Consider the following 20,838-nt stretch of genomic DNA (forward strand, 5'->3'; position numbering starts at 1 on the left):
AGAAAATGAACTCACACAGTAGTACTATAGTTCTGGTGGTTACACAGTATGTGGCGTACTGAAATATTCTACTCAAATACACAACAAAAATAGAAAGGAAACATTTTTAAAAAATCTAAAAAGAAAACAGCGGTGTCAATAACCTGTGTGCTTCAAAATTATCAATACCGGATATTACATCATGGATGGAGGGAAATAGTTATTTTTGTTCTCAAAAACTGTTAATATAGTCTGCGTTCGTTACAACAACACCTGACGTCCAAACACCACTATAGCTTAAAGTGGGTATAACGTAAATGCGCAACATATTGCATGTTTTTTATTCATTTTTAAAAATACTGGAATAACTTTTACAAGTTACGTTTCAATCAAACTACAATCACCTATTCAATTCCAGATTATTACAACCATAATACTCGGACATGATACTATATGCTTGGTATAAGCCTGGATTATTGGAAACTCGGCCACTTCCATTTTAAACACCTTGCGATTTTGTATTTCGTGGGAGTTTGACAGTTGAAATATCTGTACATGGCTTAAATTCATGACATGCTTCTAGAGCCATAATTTTCTATCTTTTAATCATTATTTTGTTCAGTATCATACTTGTCAGGGTCAGTAGCATATTTTTGCCCTTTCGACGGGCTTCTTTCACTTTTATTGTACTATATATCTTATTTGTATTTAACATTAATCTGCTAATTAAAATTTCTGAATTAGCATTTTTTTAAAATTTACATTGCCTTAAGTATACAAATGAACTTATTATTCTATTTTTTATTTTACTTTGGCTCTTGTCTGTAATTAGATTAATCTGTTGATTAAAATTTCCGATTTAGATGTTTTTTTAATAATTTTTATTTAATCGCCTAAAGTAAACAAATTAGCTTTGAATAGAATCTAAAAGAAATACTCATGGTTAATACTTATAAGAACTATAATAAGAAATACTTAAAATATATTACATCAATAATATTGTAATTAACACTTAAAGTACTAACGTAAAATCTACTTAAAATCTACTAAAATGCAAAAATATACTTTTATCCGGCCCGTCTTTTCAAAATTTTACCAGAGAAAAGAACGAGTCTACCGTGAGAAGTTCAAGCACAGTATCTGCTGGAATGAATTTTTGAGACATTTGAAGAAACATGTTTTGGATTCAAAAAAAAAGGTTGAATATGACGTTCTTTTTGTGCATTATTTTCAGCGGGAACCAAATAAGCAATTTTGTGCACTAAAGCTAAGGCAGAGGAACCCCCCCCTCTAAAGGCAACGACGCACCCCCCACATATCACAGAGATCCCCCCAAAAGCAAGATACCCTTCCCCCAAAATGAGAAAAATACCCCTCAAAAACCCCCTTCCTAAAAATTTCAATGGCGCAGTCTGCTCTACGACAGCCCCCCCCCCCTAGGTGGGCACCCTTGGATAAAGTACAGAATGTGGCAAAAAAGCGAAAAAAAAAATTGCTGATACTACGCTTTGCTTTCCCACAGCAGAATTATACAAAATGCTTATCATGACAGTTATTAACAGAAAACACACCCACATACACATGTGTCTGGGAACTCACCTTGGGATTTAGGTGAATCACCAGAAAAAAAAGGTGGTTTGAAATCAATGAACATTTTATTTGCATTGTTTTGTACAAAAAAAAACAAAAAACAAAAAAAGCAACAAATATTTACTGTGACATCGTTCCCCTTCCATACCTTCCCTACCTCTTGCAAGTACATGTAAATACATTTTTGTTAAAAACCAGGAGGGTCAGCCTTAGCCCCTTAACCCCCCCCCCCCCGACTGTGTTGGTTATGCTTTTATCATTAATAATAAGAAAAAACTTATGCTTAATCTTGATTTAAAGTTGTTCCTCTGGAAAAACTTTCCACTTTTTAAGCTTGATAGTTGTTTGACTTTAACGTGCACAAGCAAAGCAGGGGTGCCTATTTCCTCCAAGAGCGATAATGCTACCCTCCCCTCACACTAATACCTTGAAGACCCTACAAAAACGAAAGCCCCCGCCCCCAGACGAGAGAAAAATAACCCTGAAAACAACCCCCTAAGAACTTTAATGGCGAGCCTCTCCCCCTGGTAGTCACACATGAGTAAAGAATTACCTTAAAACATCTTTCACTCGTTTTCGTGAAGGCCAAAAATGGCAATGAGATGTCTTGTCGGATGCAGGTCTTGAATTCGCGCTATACCTACCATTTTTGAACAAAACTCGCTAAATTTGGCGACTTAACTTAAAATTTCGGCAAACTTTGAGACCTCATATTTCGATAACGGGGTCGCAAGGGTACGTAATTTTTGTGACATAAACATGTTTTCCGATACTCTTTCAAATGCTACCAATTTCGATTTTTTCCGAATTTCCTTGATCATGTGGTTTCCTGGTGAGGATTTTTACAACAAGGTTAAAACAAAAAAGACTTTCTAATAAGGTTCTAGCCAATGCAAAAAACATGTAAAAATTGTTCAGTTTTGTTTTCCTCATTCAAAGTTTTTCTTCTTACTAATGTAACTTAAAATTATTAACATGTAGGAAATAAAATGTTTAAATGTATCTGTGTGTGTGTTCTTGTACTCGTATTATTTATCACCCCTGGTTTAGGGTCATAATTAGTAACCATTTATTCATAGTGCTAAGAATGAAGTACCTTCTAAAGCACTCTAAAAAATGCAATTTTATCACAAGTGCATCAATGCAATGCTCTAAACTGCTCACCGTTCAAAAGAACGGTAGTTCATATTTTACGTGAACGAACAGATCCGTTCAAATTAAGGATTCGCTCATTTTGACCCGTTCGTTCATGAACGACACATCCCTAATGCAGACGCATATTCTCATATATGTATTCATACATATTCATGCGTGCACTTGTTTTTACGTATTATACACGTTTAAGTATGTATACTAGGGTGAAGCAAAAAAAACGAAATTTTTTTTGCGATTTGCTGTAGTGCGGAAAAGTTGCGATTTGTGAAGACTTAAAACAAAAAAAAATAATTTTGTAATCGTCTTCAAATCGCGCAACGAGCCTAAAAATTCTGAAAAATGGAAAATTTTATGTTTTTTTACGGATTTTTTAAAAATTTTGTGTCGATGTTTTTTTTTTTTTTTTACTGTCTTAAGACGGAAAAATTGCGATTGGTAAAGCCTTCAGAAATGGACGGAGCAGAATGGAAGCAACGTGGTTAAGACGTCTTCAGCTCTTCGTCGCTGCCAAAATGTTCACCGGAGGACAGGAACCTCTTGAGGTGCAAGAAAACGTAAAAATCGCTGAGAGCGAGATCAGGACTAGGATGTATGATCAAACAACTCCCAGCCAAATTCTGTCAAAACAACTGCTGTGCGTCGAGCCGTATGTGAACAAGCATTGTCATGGAGGAGCACAACACCTGCACCAGCCCGTTGATCTGACAAAGCTGACGATGAATTTCAATTGGTGCAATGCTTTGTGCATTGAAGAACTTGATCACTGAACGAACCTCGTAGGCGGCCTAAGCTAATCTTGCAGACTTCGTGGATAAACTAATGTCTCAATATTTCCATGAAAAATAATGAAGAGACTTCTTTAAAATATAATTAAAATTTATTAACGTTTGAAAAGGTAATTGTATAGTTGCAAAAACTTACTAACTGAAGCCAAAGGTAAAACTATTAAATATGACTAGCTTGTTTTAGTTAAGGGAACCGGGACATTTTACATGTTCAAAAAATCGATTTTTCAATTTTAGCTGCATAAAATAAGGGACACTTCCCTAATTACAAAAATGTATATATTGTGTGGGTATCAAATTCCGAAAGCTAATTAATTTACTATTTAAAATGTAAACAAAAAAGCCAAGCCCCTTTTAAAGGGACGGTATCTGGATTGAATATTGACAAACCACTGTTTTCTTTCATCAAATATTTCATAATTCAGTTACTTTTATTCCTTTTTTTTTCTATTTACATAACGTAAACTTAGAAAATGCCTCGGCGTAAGCAGATTGGGAAGCGTATCGCATGCTTACCAGCATTGTCAAGGTCAACACGTTTTCCCATTTTTTCGATAACACATTTGTTTGAACTTTAGGTACGCTTAGATAAAATTCATATCAATGTATGATTATGAAACTTTGTATTATAACATATACAAGCATTTTGCATGTGTTAAACTTATTTTTACTTTTTTTTAGGTACTATTGTATTTTTAGGAGGCTAATTTTAGTGAAAAATATCATACTTTTCCGGGATTTTATGAAATACTATATTTAAACATTTTTTGAGTTTTTTTTAATTTGAAAGTAACTGAAAAATAATAGACTCACTGTAATTTGTGACCTTTTGCCTGTATAGTATTGAAGTTTGGAGTGATTTAATTCAGAATTGTAAGAGGCTACGCGTACCTATTTGCAGTCATAAATTTTCAAACTATCGTGCAACTATATATTTTCTATTTACTATTTAAAATTTATATGCTTTAAGGGAAAAAAAATTTTAGTGGTTTTTGATGAGAAGATTACATTATTTCTATACACAAAAGTTTTTTAAGTCACACTTGATTTTAAAATGAATAAACACCTCGTGTTTGCAATGGAAAATTTGACTATTTTCGTTGCCGCGAACGTCCCGGTTCCCTTAAGCTCATTCTTTTAAAATCACTAATTCATGACTACAATCAGCTAGATAGCTTCGACAGAGATGCCTCCCAGCTTAGCCAATAGTGGGAGTGGGTGACGTCACTTGTTCGCATATGCAATTGACATGGCTAATATCGTTTAGTTTAAAGCCCCAAAGCAAAATACTCGACAATGTTCTGCAAGTGCTTGAAGCATTGTATGCACAAGCAACCAACGTGAACTTTTCCACAAATCGGGAGCCCTAACTCAAAATCGTTTCATAACGTTTTTTTTTTTTTTCAGAATGAGATTCTCCAAAAATGTTTTTTATGCTTTATAAAATGGATAGAGAAAGCAAAGATAAAAATTTTATTAAAATCCGAACCTAGGTTTTTTCACCACTTTTTTTTTTGGCTAATTTTACATGAAATGAAGAAGCAATTAAAACAATGTTTAAATAAATAAATTACTAAAATAATAAATAAAATGAGTCGAGTTAGGGTAGCCTATAATAAAACACTTTAAAACTTTCTAAATATATGAAATATTTTCAGGATGCAAATGGATTGAAATCTCTAACAAGACATGCAATTATCGGCGATGGACGGATTTCAATGTTGGCATGTTTCCAAAACATACGTTTATGAAGGAAAGCGCATTGGTGAAGATCGATTGGGAAAAATAAGGAAAACGGGAACCAAAAAAGCTAGAAAAAACAGAATCTTCTTAGATTGAGAATATGAAATTTCTGCAGAAAAGCTAATGAAACTGCTAATTTTCTACAAATATCTCCCAACTCAAGACAGAACTTTGCACAAATTCTGCAGATTTCACTAAGTTCAAAGTAAATCTAAAGTTCCTGCAGATGATTTATCGAATTCAACATTTTTCGCGAGTTTTCCGCCAAATTATCTTAATTTCCAAGAATTTTAGATTTTCTTCTAATTTAAAGAAATCTGCAGAATTTGTGCAAAATTCTATGTTGAGTTGGAAGATATTTTTAGAAAATTTGCAGTTTCTGCAGAAATTTCACAGAAATCTAGAATGTTTGCAGAAAATGTGAGTTTTCCTCTCACATATTTGAGCAGAATTGTTCTGCAGCTCAGGCATCTGTTCTGCGACGTACGTCGCAAATTTAGAAGCATTCTGCTTTGGGGGTTTAAAGGAGAAAACATCTGGAAACTTACTTTCTGGATTCACTACGTAATTGGTGCAGACTTCACTAGGTAGGCAAATTAAGTTCTAAGATTGGCAATTTTTCACTATTTTGGCTTTTTTGATGGCTTTTTTGGCTTTATGATGCTTTTTTTAATGAATTATTATTCACTAAGTTTCCAAAAAAAAAAAAAAAAACTGGCTTTACTGCTTAAATTATAAAAGCACTGACTAATACTGACAAAATTGAAGAATAACTTTTACTGGCCAGTTTTATGCCCTCTAATAAATCGACTAATTTTAGAGACATATTAGTCCAAAAGTCTAATTGTTAAAAAATATTCAACAACCTAATACTCTTTTGCATTTACAGCTTGCTAAAAATGTATTATCTGCTATTGAAGAAGACAAAATGATAATTGAGAAAATCCATCTAAATAAAAACGAGCCATTGCCAAAGTAAGATAGTTGATATTCATTTGATCCTTTTTTTAAATAGAAAATGATTCAGACTTTTATTTACATTTTTTCATATTTGTATTTGAACTGATAAAGTGTTCAGTCATTTTTAGGGGTATTTTAACTTGCATGATACCGAATGTTCAGAAAACTAAAAGCACATAGTTTATAGCACATAGTTTATATCACATAGTAAATAGTACCATGTAGTATTGAAATCATGTTATACGAGACTTCTTTATCAATTTTTTTAACTTATTTTTTACACTAATTAACCATGTACATAACATTATTCCGTTCAATATGTATCGCGTTGTATCAAAACTTGCTTCGTGTTATATGAGTCTTTAAAATTATGAAAATCAAGCAATATGTTCCGCGTTATATTGAACCAAGTCTAAAAGTACAGATTTTATAATTGCTGAAATTTCTTTTCATTAAAACATACAAACGAAAACTAGGAACCAAAACAGAAAACATGCAGCCCACGGATGTGCCAAACTGCGCCAATCGCCGATCCTGCACCAAACTTCTACAAAAGACCAAAAAATGTGCACTATAAATGATTAAAAAAGTATTGGGACACTCACAAAAATTCACATTTTTAAGGATTTCTCGAAAAATAAAAGACTAATTGCTTTACAACTTTTGTCGCATAAAATGTATGTTTTGTCTGTCACTGTCTGTTAAAAGTTATATTACTCATGCATTTAGGGGACCAACAACAAATTGAGGAAAACAAAAAGGTTTTTTGAATATCGTTCATCGTAAACAGCTGAGAATAAGCTGTAATTTTCAGAAATTAGTTCCCTTACTATCCACTATAATCCACTATAATATTAAAATCTGTTCGCGTCCGTCTGTCTGAAGATCAATCTTCTCGAGAACCGCTGCGAATCGGGAGTCAAACGAGATACCGATCAGTTGGAAATTTTCCAAAGAAAACAATAGAACCAATCTCGTAATTGTGCAACTTTAATTAGCGGAGATATTAATTAAAACGTTAATTAACATAACGTTATTCAGGAATTTTTATTTCTTTCCTGTTGCCATTTTGCATATGCGTGAGCAAGTAAAATTCTAATAATTGTTTTAAAAGAGATTTTTTTGGTTGCTGTCCAAATCTTAAAACAACGTTTCCATCTAGAATTTCATTTTAAATTAGTTTAAAATTGGTTGCCCTATTCGGACATAGCCTTTATTTTATCGTCTGTCCTTTTTTTATTTTTTACATTCAACATTCTTAACTCTTTTCAGCAAATGAAAGTTGTTTCTTTCGCTATGTTTATTGATTGTAGTGTAAGTTTATCATTCACCGGCCTCATATTTTGGTACCCTTAGGATGTACGACTAATTATGTTTATTTTGTTGGACTTTTTCCCCTCACATGGGTGAGTTTTCGAATTGTAATAACTCTCTTTTTCCCTCCTGTTTCTATTTATAAAATACAGTTTATATTGTTAAAAGAACATGTTAAATTAAGGTTGTTTGGATTTCTTTGTGAAACAGAGTTGAACAAAAAAGATTGTTTTTAAGGATTTTAACCAAAGCTAAATTGGAATCTGATGACTTGGTATTAAATTAATGCTTATTGGTATTTATTTAGTCTTGGTGCTTTAGTTTCACGTAATCAACCAAAAAGTATGTGTCATTCTATGTAAAAAGCTGATTATAATTGTACATAAATAGTTCAGATTACGGGCCCCGCCAAGGAAACCAAACGTCAGCAGCCAACAGAAGCAAATCCACCGCCAAAGACGAAAGAAAATAAAGCGACCAAGAACAAGATTACGTGACAGAACGAATTGGGATTTTTTGGATTTTTCACCCCTCTGTATCTCAGCCCCATGAAGACCCCCGGAGTTGATTTTTGGTACACTCAATTTCTAGTGGCCCCTGACGCCGTAAACCAAAATACAATCCCCTAGACCATCAGGGGGAGGAGGTATTAAAGTTATAAAATCGCCAAACAAGATAAACAATTTAAAAGATCTATCCATATTTCTGAGGAGTTGAAGGTGGGAGGAGGCTCTAATGGGGAAGTAGCTGTGATGAAAAAGGAGAAGAGGGAGGATGATAGTTTGGCAGATACTTGGTGGGCAAACTAGATATCATAACTTTTTATGGCTGAGGGTTTTTGGGTTTAGGATGCAGGGTTTCTTTTTTGTGCGGAAAAGTTAAAGGTTTTCTTGGCGGGGAAATTTTTACAACAGGGTTGTTTTTGATGAGATATAGCCTATCAGATGTAATTCATTTTAACGTGAGCACAGATTATAGTTGATAATGCATATATTTTTATCTTTTGTGCTAATTGAAAATAGTCATAACTTGTATCATTGATAACTATGATTAACGTTAAAGAGATTTTTAACAAAAATATGTTCTGGCAAAAGCCATTATTTTGGTTCTTGGAAAGATTTGTAAAAAGCTTGAATGTATTTTTAAATTGTTGAAAACTTACCTGCAAATTTAAACCTATCCGAGGAAAAGATTCCCGGTTTTAAAAGATGTAAATTATCCGGCAGGCGTATGAAATCCCCGAGTGACTAAACACGCCCGACAAGTCAATCATGTGTTTTGCCCATCGGCGGACATGACGTTTGAGGATCTTTCTGCTGAAAGCAGTCAAGAAGATAATTTAAAATAGTAACTGTGTTGAGATGCAACAGATGCAAATTTTGATGGTGTTACGTCATTGAGTCGGGGTAACAGTGATGGTTTAAATAGAAAGTCAATCAATCAATCGATCTCTTATGATTTAAATACAAATACAAATACAAAAGTGGCGACCAGCAACAGGCTCTGGGCCCAGCTAGACTGGTCCTAGTCAATTTACAATCCCCAGTGAAGATCAATGGCCCTCTTAAAACTATCTACTCCCTTGCTCATGACCACCTCTTCCGGTAAGCTGTACCGAGGTTCCACTACCCTGCTAAAATAATTTTTCCTAATATCCATGTTGAGTTGCCTGAGATTTTAATAGCTTAAAACAATGACCCCTTGTCCTGTTTTCGGTGCTAAACTTCAGCCCCGTAACATCTTTCATTTGAATAAATATAAACAACTGAATCGTGTCCCCTCGGTCTCTTCTTTGCTCGAGACTGTACATTTTTAACCTTCTGAGCCGAAAATCATAGTCTAAGTGAGAAAGTCCATTTATTAGCCTTGTAGCTCGCCTTTGAACCCTTTCCAATACATTAATGCCTTTCTTAAGATAAGGAGACCAAATGCAGATGGTTTGTTTTGATGTGAGCATGTGAGCTCTGGTTGATTTGTCCACGCAGGGGACGTGGAAGTTTGTTCAAGAAATGTAAGAATTAAAATTCCTTTTGCCTGCTAGAAGTGCAGGATAAGTTCTAAAACAGTACCCTATATTTAGAAGGCGGTTTTTGAAAACAAAATTAAGTAGAAAGAAAGAGTTGATGTATTGAATTAGGCTCAACAGGACCGGAGGACCGAAGCCGCTCGTCCCGGGTTCCGAGCCGGTCGGACCGTACGGGTTCGGTGCGGGGTGAGGCATTTCTTCGACTGTGTGTCCCCTATTAGGGTGAGGTGACCTCTAAGAGACTACTACTGAATGTTCTCCTGTTTGGCAAAGAAACCAAGTAACTAATTTCCTGTACTGCATATGATGAGGAGCTCTCTACTGTGGTATGTGTGTGCCTGGAATGCAGTGACCATTGCATACCTGCCAAGCCTTCCGGATTTCCCGGAAGTTTTACGGATTTTTATTTCCTTTTCCGTTTTTCCGGTCATGAGCAAAATCTTCCGGATTTTTCACGTTTTGTAGGAAAAAAATTGTATCTCGCCAATTTTGGTGCTAACGATTCTTTTGTGGAACGTTTTAGGCCAAGTAGCCAAGGAAAGGTTGCTGTAGGAGAATGGCAGAAGAAGTGAGGCAAGATTATGACGTCACGGAGTGATACAGCGCATGACTTCATCGGGATCCAATCAAAGCAAGCGTCGCGCCTGGCAACTAGGGGCACAATTTCGGCGCCGATTATCTTCTCGTTCTCTCAGTTCGAGCTGTTTTTGATTTGTTCTTTTTTTAAAATGAGTACCAAATGTTATTTCCAAACTTTTAAAGAAAGCAATAAAAGTAATATTTACTAAACGAAAGTAAGTTCAATTGATATGAAATTCATAACTAATATATTGTTAAATAAAAAGAGGATAGGGATTCTGTTTGATTTTATTTTGCGTTAAAATCTTGTGGATAAAAATAAAAAAATCTTCGGGATTTTTTTTCTCGGAAGTTGGCAGGTATGCCATTGACAGAGGATGGTCTGTCGTCTACGAGTGGACGTGTGGTTTTTTCAACTCAAAAGTTCATCCTATTGATGGATGTGGCCTTCATGTTTTGTGTGCCAAGTGCTTGTATGTGTGGACTTACAAGGGTATGAAATTTTTCCAATAGTTTTTTCTTGGAAATGTGGCATGCTGTTTAGGGTTGTTTATTGAGGACGTTTTAGAACTGAAATTTAGAGAAAACGGATAATGTGATATTTCTTGTTGATATATGTTGGGGGGGGGGGGAAATATATTTAATTTGTTTATGGGGATTTGATTTTATAAATGTTGAATATTTGTTTTTCCTATTTATACTTATACATATGTTTTAAATAAAATGTTATTTAAATTGAAATTCAGTTTCCATTGCTTCATTTCTCCCAAACTTACCATTCCACATCCGTTGGTCCTTTTCCCGAGGGCCAACAATATGCTCTTCTGGTGTTTTGCAAACCTTGCATTACTCGTATTTATTTACTCCTTAGCGCTTTAGAAACTGATGTCAGAGTAATACAAAAACATCAATTGGACATCTCTTTCATTTTTAAGTAGCCCGTGCAACGCCGGGCACGCAGCTAGTGTACAATTATTTTACGTACTTTTGTGAAAATATCACTGATATATTTATGAAGATATAAGCATTTCTCTCTCTGAACTACGAATTCTGTTTGAAGGTTTTTGTCTCATAATACGTAAAGTTTTCCATCAAAGCTTACCAAACTTTCAGAAAACTGGACAGCACACAAGAGAAGTGTAATATTAAAATTTGAAAGTAAAATGTTGAAAATTTGATAAGGTATGGACAGTTAAAGCAATTACTTTTTCAGTGCGCATGCGCGAAAGATGGCAATTTATAATTTTCATAATCCAAACACCAACTAGATTATCCAACTCATAATTTAAAAAAAAATACAGTTCAATATCTTAATCCATAAGCTGAATTTGAATAACTCTTGGGCAGAATTCGTTAGGGATCGTTTGCAAATAATCTGTTTTTATCATGAATCACACTGAGCAATTGCAAGCAAATGTTGCAAACTTGCAAACGTTTCCCTAACGAGTCGTCGCCTATCCAAGATCTATTCAAATTCGGCTCATTATATTGCTAATAACTTTTTGAATTTTTAAGATATTGAAGTGAAATTTTTTATTATGAGTTGGAAAATTTACTTACAGTTTTGATTATGAAAGTTATAAATTGCTATCTTTTGCGCATGCGCAGGAAAAAATTAATTGCTTTAAACGTTCATATTTCATTAAATTTTTAATATTTTAATTTCAAATGTTGATATTATATTTCTCTTGTGTGCTGTCAAGTTTTCTGAAAGTTTGGTAAACTTTGATGGAAACCTTTTTGCGTTATGAGCCAAAAACCTTCAAATACAATTCGTAGCTCTGAAAGAAATGCTTATATCTTCATTAATATCAGTGATATTTTCTCGAAAGTACGTAACATAATTGTTCATAGTAAAGATCCTAATTTCTGAAATTTACAGCTTATTCTCAGCTATTTTCGATGAACGATGATCAGAAATTTTTTTTGTTTTCCTAAATTTGTTGCTGGTCCACTAAGTGGACCAGCACATGGGTGATATAACATTTAATGGAAAATGACAGCTAGAACATACCTTTTATGTGACAAAAGTTACAAAGCAATTGGTATTTATTTCACGAGAAATCATTTAAATTATGAATTTTTGAAATTGTCCCAACACTTTTGGTCATATAGTGTACTTTTCAGCGCCAAAATCGAACAAACTTGCGCCAAAAGTGGATTTAATATTGTAGTTCCTTCAGCATATTTGGCAGTTTTTGCAAACTAGCATAAAGTTTATGCATTTGAAGCTGTTTTTTTGAGTTAGTTCGGATTTTTATTACGCATTTCAAAATCCGATTGCATCCGCTTTTGAAAAACTCGACCGCTTTAATTTACTATGTGATTCTGCAACTTTGACATCAATAATTTTGCATTGACCATTATTTCAAGCATTCTTATCTTTGATTTTCAGTAGAAGAGGACTTGTAAGTCCATCTTCTTGCCGAGCCTGCTCGAAAACGTCAATCCAGCTGCATCCAAATTGATTTAAGCCAATGCCATTTGTAAAAACTAATATTGTTCACCAGTTTTTATCTTGGGTTTCAAAAGATTTTAGGTCCAAAAATCGATCATTAATGTTGATTGGAGACACTTATGATGGCAAAAATCGGGGAATTCGTATCCTCTGGTATTAAATATGCAAATACAGTCAAACCTCCCAATAGCGGACACCGTCAAAGCCAATGTTTTTGTCCGTTAACGGGGAGCTTCCGCTATTGGGGAGTCTGAATTTACAATGGCATTTTAATTTTGTATTTTAAACCTACACATACAGTGCATAATTCTAAATTAAATGAATGAATATTGCTTTTCTAGGTGAACTTAACTAATAAGTAAATAATCCGCTGAATCTTTCGGGAAAATAAAATAGGAAGGCATTTGTAAATTGTTTCCTCTAGCTGAACAAAACCAGTCAAGCACAACGGAATCAATGTCGCTGATTTTCAGTACCTTTTTTGTTTTAGATCGTAGAAAAATGTAACGCAATAGGCTACTTTTTGCTTAATCTGGCAAGTAGTAGTAGGGGGGGGGGCGATGCTGTTAAGTTGCACAAGAGTATTTTTTCTCTCTCATGCAAACTGATAAAGCAAGGTACTGTGTAAAAGGAGGAAGATTTTTTTTCTTCTGTTTTTTGCTGGAATTTCGTGCATGAAATGAAAACAAAACTTCGACTAAAAAGTTCGACTTGAAGGCTCCAGTTTTCGGAGAAAAAGGGGTGTTAACCCTCTTATCGGTACTGGTTAGCACCAGAACATCGTAAAGGAGTAGAAAAAATGCTTGCCACAGAAGCAGTGCTGAGCAAAATCTTACCATACATATAAAAACAAAACGAAACTCGGCTGATTTACTGTCCGCTAACGGGAGTGTCCGCTTGCGAGGAGTGAAATACATTGTACGCCTATCACGAGGGTCTGGGGATTCAGAAACTGTCCGCTAACGGGGAGTGTCCGTTAAGGAAGGTTTGACTGTAGCTCAAATTCAGGTATTTTTTCCATATTTTTTAGCCTTTCTTAAAATTTTCGCAGTCATGTTAATTAATTTCATTATTACTATCTAGTTCAAAAAATTTTTTGTTATGGATGTTTAATTCTAAATTTTATTTTATATCATTTATTTATTATTTTTCACATTATTTTTCACGTGTATATTAAAATTCCTTTTCTTGTGACACCATTTCTCAAGATTATTATTATTTTTCATTGTAATGTCATTGTCATTTTTGTGATTAAATATGAAACAGTATTAAAGAAAAAGTTTTCAATGTTGCTGATGCTTGGTCTTCAGATTTGTTAATCAAGTAGTTCAGTATATGCCTCAGGTCAAATAAGTTAACAATTTCCCAAAAAACATACCAAAGTATACCATATACCAAAAAAAAATATTTATAGATTAATTAATAGCTCTTTAAAATTCAATTGTAACTTATTGAGGCAAAGTTTTATAATTTAACCATTCTTTTTTTAAAAGCCCTTTTGAATATGTTTTTGAGTTTTATGTACCTGTACATCTTAAGTCTTTGAAATGTATATACAAACTACGTAAAAGCAAATAGATTTTTAAAATAGGTTAAAAAAATAACTTAAATGTGCACTAAAGCAGCGATGTATTAAGCAAAGTAAATGTGTAAACTAAATTTAAATCAGAAGTGTAAGCAAAAAATACAGCAGGACAAGACTTGTCAGTTGAAAAACATATTACATAAATTTAAAAAAAAAATGTGATTAAGAGTGCTTCAATTAGCAATTGAAGTATGGTGTTTTTGCATACTTAATAGGGTGGGCCGAAATAAGCCAAAAAAATTCTTTTTTCCGAAATCAATTTTTGGATAGCGCGCAAAAGTTGCGTAGTGAGCTAGTTAGCACTCACAAAAAATTTCTTGGATATTAAAAAATATCTAGCCGGCGCTATTTGACACTGAAAAAACGGAAAAAAAAGAGAAAAATGAATTTTTGTCGAAATTTTTTTTTAAAACTAAATTCCAAATATTTTGCTGGAATGCACCGAAAATGTTATATAATGAGCCAGTTCGAGCCCATAAAATGTTTCATTGATTTTAATGAGCATTTAACCCAGGGGCGTAGCTAAGGGGGGGGTTTTGGGGACAAACCCCCCCCCCCCCCCCCCCCGAAAAGTTAGTCTCAAAAAAAAAGAGAAAAAGAAGAGAGAAGAAAAAGAAAGAAAAAAAAGAAGAAAAGGAAAAAATTCCAAGCGATTATATATATATATATATATATATATATATATATATATATATATATATATATATATATATATACATATATACATACATATATATCTCTATATATATATATACATACATATATATATATCTATATATCTTTATATATATATATAAAAGAAGTAACCCCCCCCCCCCCCCCCCCCGAAAGTCGGGTCTAGCTACGCCACTGATTTAACCGCTCCTTTCCGACATCAAAAATTGGAGAAAAATGAAAAAATATCGAATTTCTTTAAAAAACAATGTGAAAATTATTTTTCAAAACTAAATCATAGAAATTAATTAAATAGCACTAATAATCATAGTAATTATTATCACGCAATAGTATCATACATTTTCTAGAATTACATATAGAGATAATAAAATTTTAAAAAAGAAATCTTAAAATTTGATTTATAATACCTCATGCATAATGAATATTATTTTTTGGAATAATATTGTCTCTTGTTATCAAAAATGGAAGTTCTTTCCTAGCTTGAAGTTTGGTACGAATGTATCTTTCTCGTGCAGTTTCAACAGGAACTTTTATTGTAGTTTCGGTTATTAGTTTCACACAACGTTCCACAGCTTGCGTGTGACAGGGAAATTTCTCAAAAGTGAACTCTGTAGGCTGTTCTTTGCACATTTCTTTCAATTGTTGGTCTTTTAGATGCATTGTAAGAGATGGCTCTGTTACAACACAGTTTGCTCAATCAACTAAATCAACATAATCAACGGCTTCAAAATTGAGTTTAGGACGCTTACAAAATCGTACACCATCCGAGCTCTTCGTCTTCTTATTTCTAGAGTTCAGAATCAGTGGCGGCGCGAGAGCAAAAGTAGACGTCTGCGATGCAGTTTTGGGAGGCCCTTTTAATCATAAAATATTCTCAGACAAATGACTGAATTCACAGAATTAATTTTTCTACTAACTGTTGGCACTCAGAATTACCAATTCACTTTCTTAATTGTTATGACAGAAACATTTCGTGACTAGTAGCGCAATAAAAAAGAAGTTTATTTTGGTGGGGGATTAGGGCATATTGAAAGGTAAAAAATGCTGATAGAAAGTGGGGTCCGGGAGATCTCCCCCAGAAAAATTTAGAAATTTGTAGTTTAAAAACGCCATTTTAAGACTTTCTTTGCTGATGTTGGGGGAAAAAAAGGTACAGGGGCCTCAGCGGAAATTTCTAGAAGTTGAAGCTTTAAAAACGCAATTATAGGCCATATTTATTGACTTTAGGGTCAGAAACTGTCCCCGATCGATTCTTTTTTAAAACAATAGGTCGAAATCAATTCCTCCTCCCCCTGCTAGTTCTCGAAATTGAAGTTTCAAAAACAGAATTTCAGACAAACTTTGAAGGTTTTACGGGAAGGAGGTTCTGGAGCTCTTAACTGGAAATTTTTTGAAAATTATGGTTCTAAAAACTCAAGCAATATTTTATATTCAGGAGCCATTCCACTTAAACTTTTTGTTAGAGTAGTTTTAAAAACCTAATAGCTTATGATATAAAAGAAATGCGGTATGGCAACCCTTGCCCGAACATTTTCTGAAATTCGAGCTTTAAAAACGCGACTGTTAGGCCATATTTTGAAATATTAGGCTCAGTAATTTTTGAAATTAAAGCTCCAAAGACCTAATTTTAAGCGATTTTCGGCGTTGTTGAGTGTTTGGAGGCTTTCAGCTGGAAATATCGCGAAATTGAAGATCTGGAAACGAAATTTCAGATGCTCCATAATGCTTTCGGTGTGCGTGTGTGAGGGAGGAGGTTTGGAGCAGCAGCATTTTGAACATTTTCTTATTTTTAGAAGAACTAGGAGAAAAGAGAAAAAAGAAAGGAAATAGAACGGGGGTGGCGGGGGGGAATAGAAGTACTTGATCAATAAAAGCTGTAACTATTGAATATGTTTAATTTAAAGTTTCATTTTAAAAGAAATTTCACTCATTAATTTCTTTCATAAAAAATGAAATAAGTAAAACGTGATGTAAAAACTTGAAGTTAGCCGGATAATTTCAACAGTTTCAAATGTTTGCCGACAAATCGACGATCAGGCACTGCTCAAATTTGTACAATCATTTTGTAAAAGGTCATTACAGAATCCTCCAATTCTCCAATCGGGCACCGCATCTGCTAAGGCTGACTCTGTGCAGTCTCCCCTTCACGCAATATTTTGATTACTTTTGTGACTGTTTATTTAATAAAAGCTTCAATTGAAATTGAAAACATGGAACTTTCTTAAAACTTCTGAGAATTTTGCGAGACCCTATCTGTGCGAGGCCGTCGGCGGCTGCCGACGTCGCCGACGCCTAGCGCCGCCACTGTTCAGAATGCTCCTAACAGCTAATTCCCGAATGTATTTTCTTGAGTCAAACAACCCTGTCAACAGTAGTTGTTCGGGGTCGGTGATTTCAAACCACATTGGAGCATAAACTAACATAACATACTTTACTAGTATTGTAAGATTTTCTGATGGTGTTGGTGTGCCTATATACAAGCGTAACAAACGGTTTGCAGTTGTCAGCCATCACGCATGACTGAGTTTGCCTGGGTTACTGTCAGCCACGCTAGAAGGACAAGTACCATCTTTTATGGCAAGACAGATTCTATACAAATGTTGTTGTTCAGTACTTAAATTTTTTATATCTTCTATGTCCAAAACCAGAAGATTGCAGTCAATTTTATCAAATTTGACCACCGGATTTTTTTCACAATCTCTAAGAAGTTGTCCGATAGTTCCAGAATATGAATGTGGCCCCTTTGTGCAACCGTCCAATTCCAGAATAAGATGCCTCAGTGGCAACTCATTAGTATGCAGCAGACATATGTTCCACTGTAAAGGTCTTTTGAGATATGTCTCAAGTAAACAAATTACTCCACCTTTCCATCCCGTATTTACATTTGTTCCGTCGCATCCAATAACCGATAAATTAAGCAAGCTCATATTATACTTTTTTTGCAAAGCCTCTAATACCTTGCGAAATTTCTTTTGCACTTTCACCAACTGTTAGTGATAAATGACCGATGTACTTGCTACCTGGTTCTTCTATCAGTGCTACATGTGCTTCAGATGCTAATCTTTGATGACCAAATGTCTTTTGAAAATAATCTTGGGAATAATAGAAGCAGTTGAGCACCGTTTATTATCCAGGAGAAACAATTGGAACCGAAGATTAAAAGATTAGCATCTTATGTAACTATTTTTTATTTGACTGTGTGCATTTTTAAAAATTGGCTTACAAATGGCGCATAAAATTGATTGAATTTTCACTGTTTTTTCTAAGTAACGTATTGCGTAACATTTCAGTATTTACTTATTTCGATACTACTTTAATGTTTTTTTCATTTTTCCCATGTTTTAGTCTTAAAGGAGCGTAGCTAAATATTCTACGAAATGTATAAAAGTCTTCGTTGATTTCAACTAATTCTCTGACAGATACTTCTAATGCTTGCTGAAACTAGCTTCAAACTTTTACTTTTGACCCCCCCCCCCCTTTAAAAAAAAGTGCATTTTTGCCCTTTTTTTCAGTTTTTCAAGCTCAAATAGCGCCGGCTAAATATTAAACAAATTTAGCGAAATTTTTTATGGGTAACAACGGGCCCATATAGCAACTTTTCCGCACTATCCAAAAACAGATTTCCAAAAAAAGTTTTTTCGGCCCACCCTAATACTTAATATCTTTTGTTATTATTTTATCATGTCACACATGTCTGTGTGTGAGATATACATAATTGCTCCTAATTGATGCAAAATTAAAATTATTGCTGCCGCAAGCCGCTTAAAATTTGCTACACCGTTTTACTGTTCCAAGCTGCTCCAAACTCTCCATTTACCTACTCCCAAGATTGCTCCAAAAGCAAGTTTTGTTCAACACATTCATGCAACGTTCCCACTGATCCCAAATTAGATTTGCAATAAATGATACAACTTTGTTCATTTACATACCCCTCAAATTAAAACTATAATAACCATAAAACAAGACAAGATAAACAAAAAGAAAACATTCTTTACTAAGAACTAAATGCATATTCTCAGAAAGAAGTTCCGATCTTTTCTGTAGCAATATAGTTTATCTGAGCAATAGCAGTGGGAAAAAAAATAGAATAAAATCAATAGAATTATTCTATTTACTTAATTTCATATTTAGTTTCGGCTACATGTTTTTATTTTTTGTCATTAGCAATAAGAAGTCAACATACTTTGAAACACTTTTAAATATGTTCGAAAGCCTTTAAAATTACACTATGATCAAATGCCTGTACTTACACTAGATTTTGAAGAGTAAACCAAGAAATGTTCAGTTTTTAACCTTTAAGGGGTCACAGTACCTTTCAAGCAATTTCTTTTAATTTATATAAATTTTATATTTCTTTGAAACCATAACATGCATACTTATTTCGTAATCAATCATTTATTTTCAAAATTTAAAAATATTGCCTACTTTTTTTAAAATTCAAAAAATTGAGGAAAATTTCAACTTTTTAAAACCCCTAAGACTTTTTTATTTTTGCACTCATTTAAAAAACGTTTTTTGCAAAACGATCACTATAATCATCTCTAAAAATCTGTGCGTTCATTTGCTAATGAGTTCATTCGAAAATTTTCTGTGATTAATTATGTAAAAAATCAATTTTTTTTTTTTTTTTTAATTTGGTTTTTAAAGGTTTAACATGCTGTAAACATTAGAGTCATTTATAAAATGCTTATCCAATGCACAGTTTTGTCAAATAGGTTATCCCAATTGCAAAAAGTATTACTTTAAAGCTGTATCTTTAATAGAAAAAAATCTTTAGGGATTCTAATGACATGAAAACCCAAAAAAACCATCATCGAAAAAAGTAATTTGAAGTTTCTCTTTTGCATAAGAACACATAGGGAGCATGGCCTAAAACCACTCATAACTTTTTAAATATTTGAACCAGAGCATTGAAACTTTTCCCCTGTGTTCAGAATAGTTTTTTGTTTTGAAATAAGCAATAAAAAATTTTTTGATTGTTTCATCATTTTTGAGGTACTGTAACTCCTTAAATGTCATTCTATGTTCCAAGTGTAAAATATTGAATTGCTTCATAAAAACAAGATTCTTAGGCATACCTTTACACAATGCAAGAAGAAATTTTCGGATTTTTTTAAATCTAATATTTTAGGCATGTTCCCGTTTAGGAACATTACTGTGTTGCGTTAAGTTTTTTACTAAGTCGAATATGCTTTACGCTCGCTATAGCTTCAGTTTTGTACTATGCAGAAACGCATAATATACATGATACTGGCACATTCGTTTTAATTTCAAATCTTAAATATTTCAAAATATATAAAAATAGAAACAAAATCGATACGAATTTATAAATAAATTCATTCAAAATTTGAGACAACATTCTAGGAGTCAGAGTCCTTAGTTGATCAACAAGAGTTATTTCCAAAAAAATTGTTTTGAAGTAAATTTGTTATGAAGTAAATTTGTCTTTTATTTCGGGATCAAGATTGACTTTTAGTTCCACGTAGTTGCTAATGTTAGGTGATATGAACTGTTCAAAATTGAACGGAAAATTGCGCGCTAATTTTAAGTTTCTTGAACCGTGCAAAATTGAACGAAATATTGTTCAAATGAAAAAATGAAATATGGGAAGTAGGTGTCCTGGCAGAGATTTAAAAAAAAAGAACGTTTGAATTAGACTATTCATCCAGAAGTTATTTGAGGGGGGACAGACAGATAGACCAAAAGACATGTTCTCCCCACATCTCAATACCCCACTTTCCAATTTTAATTTTCAAAATTTATTTAATTATTTTATTTATGTTTGACTTTTTTTAGCGATATTTTTAATATGCATTAATCCTTCTTTCATGCCTTTTTCTTCTTTATACACTCTGTCACAAAAAATATATGCACCTAGAACAATTAGAGCCACAATCATGAAACTCGGCACAAATGCAGCTTGGTAGCCGATATGCAAATGATTAAAATTTCAACGCCAATGAAACAAGGCTAAGCGTGCTATGAGCAT

General features: G+C 33.6%; 1 protein-coding gene across 1 annotated transcript in view; it reads left to right on the forward strand.

Moving 5' to 3' along the window:
- The window catches only part of LOC129233109 (rab-3A-interacting protein-like), a 77,793-nt gene extending 71,562 nt beyond the window's left edge, over positions 1 to 6,231 (forward strand). Inside the window, exon 7 of the mRNA XM_054867168.1 lies at positions 6,142 to 6,231. Coding sequence (XP_054723143.1) covers positions 6,142 to 6,231 — 90 coding nt within the window. The remainder of the gene's footprint in view (positions 1 to 6,141) is intronic.
- The last annotated feature ends 14,607 nt before the right edge of the window (positions 6,232 to 20,838 follow it).

The sequence above is a fragment of the Uloborus diversus genome, unplaced genomic scaffold (genome assembly GCF_026930045.1).
Source record: "Uloborus diversus isolate 005 unplaced genomic scaffold, Udiv.v.3.1 scaffold_17, whole genome shotgun sequence".
NCBI classification, from domain to species: Eukaryota; Metazoa; Arthropoda; class Arachnida; order Araneae; family Uloboridae; genus Uloborus; species Uloborus diversus.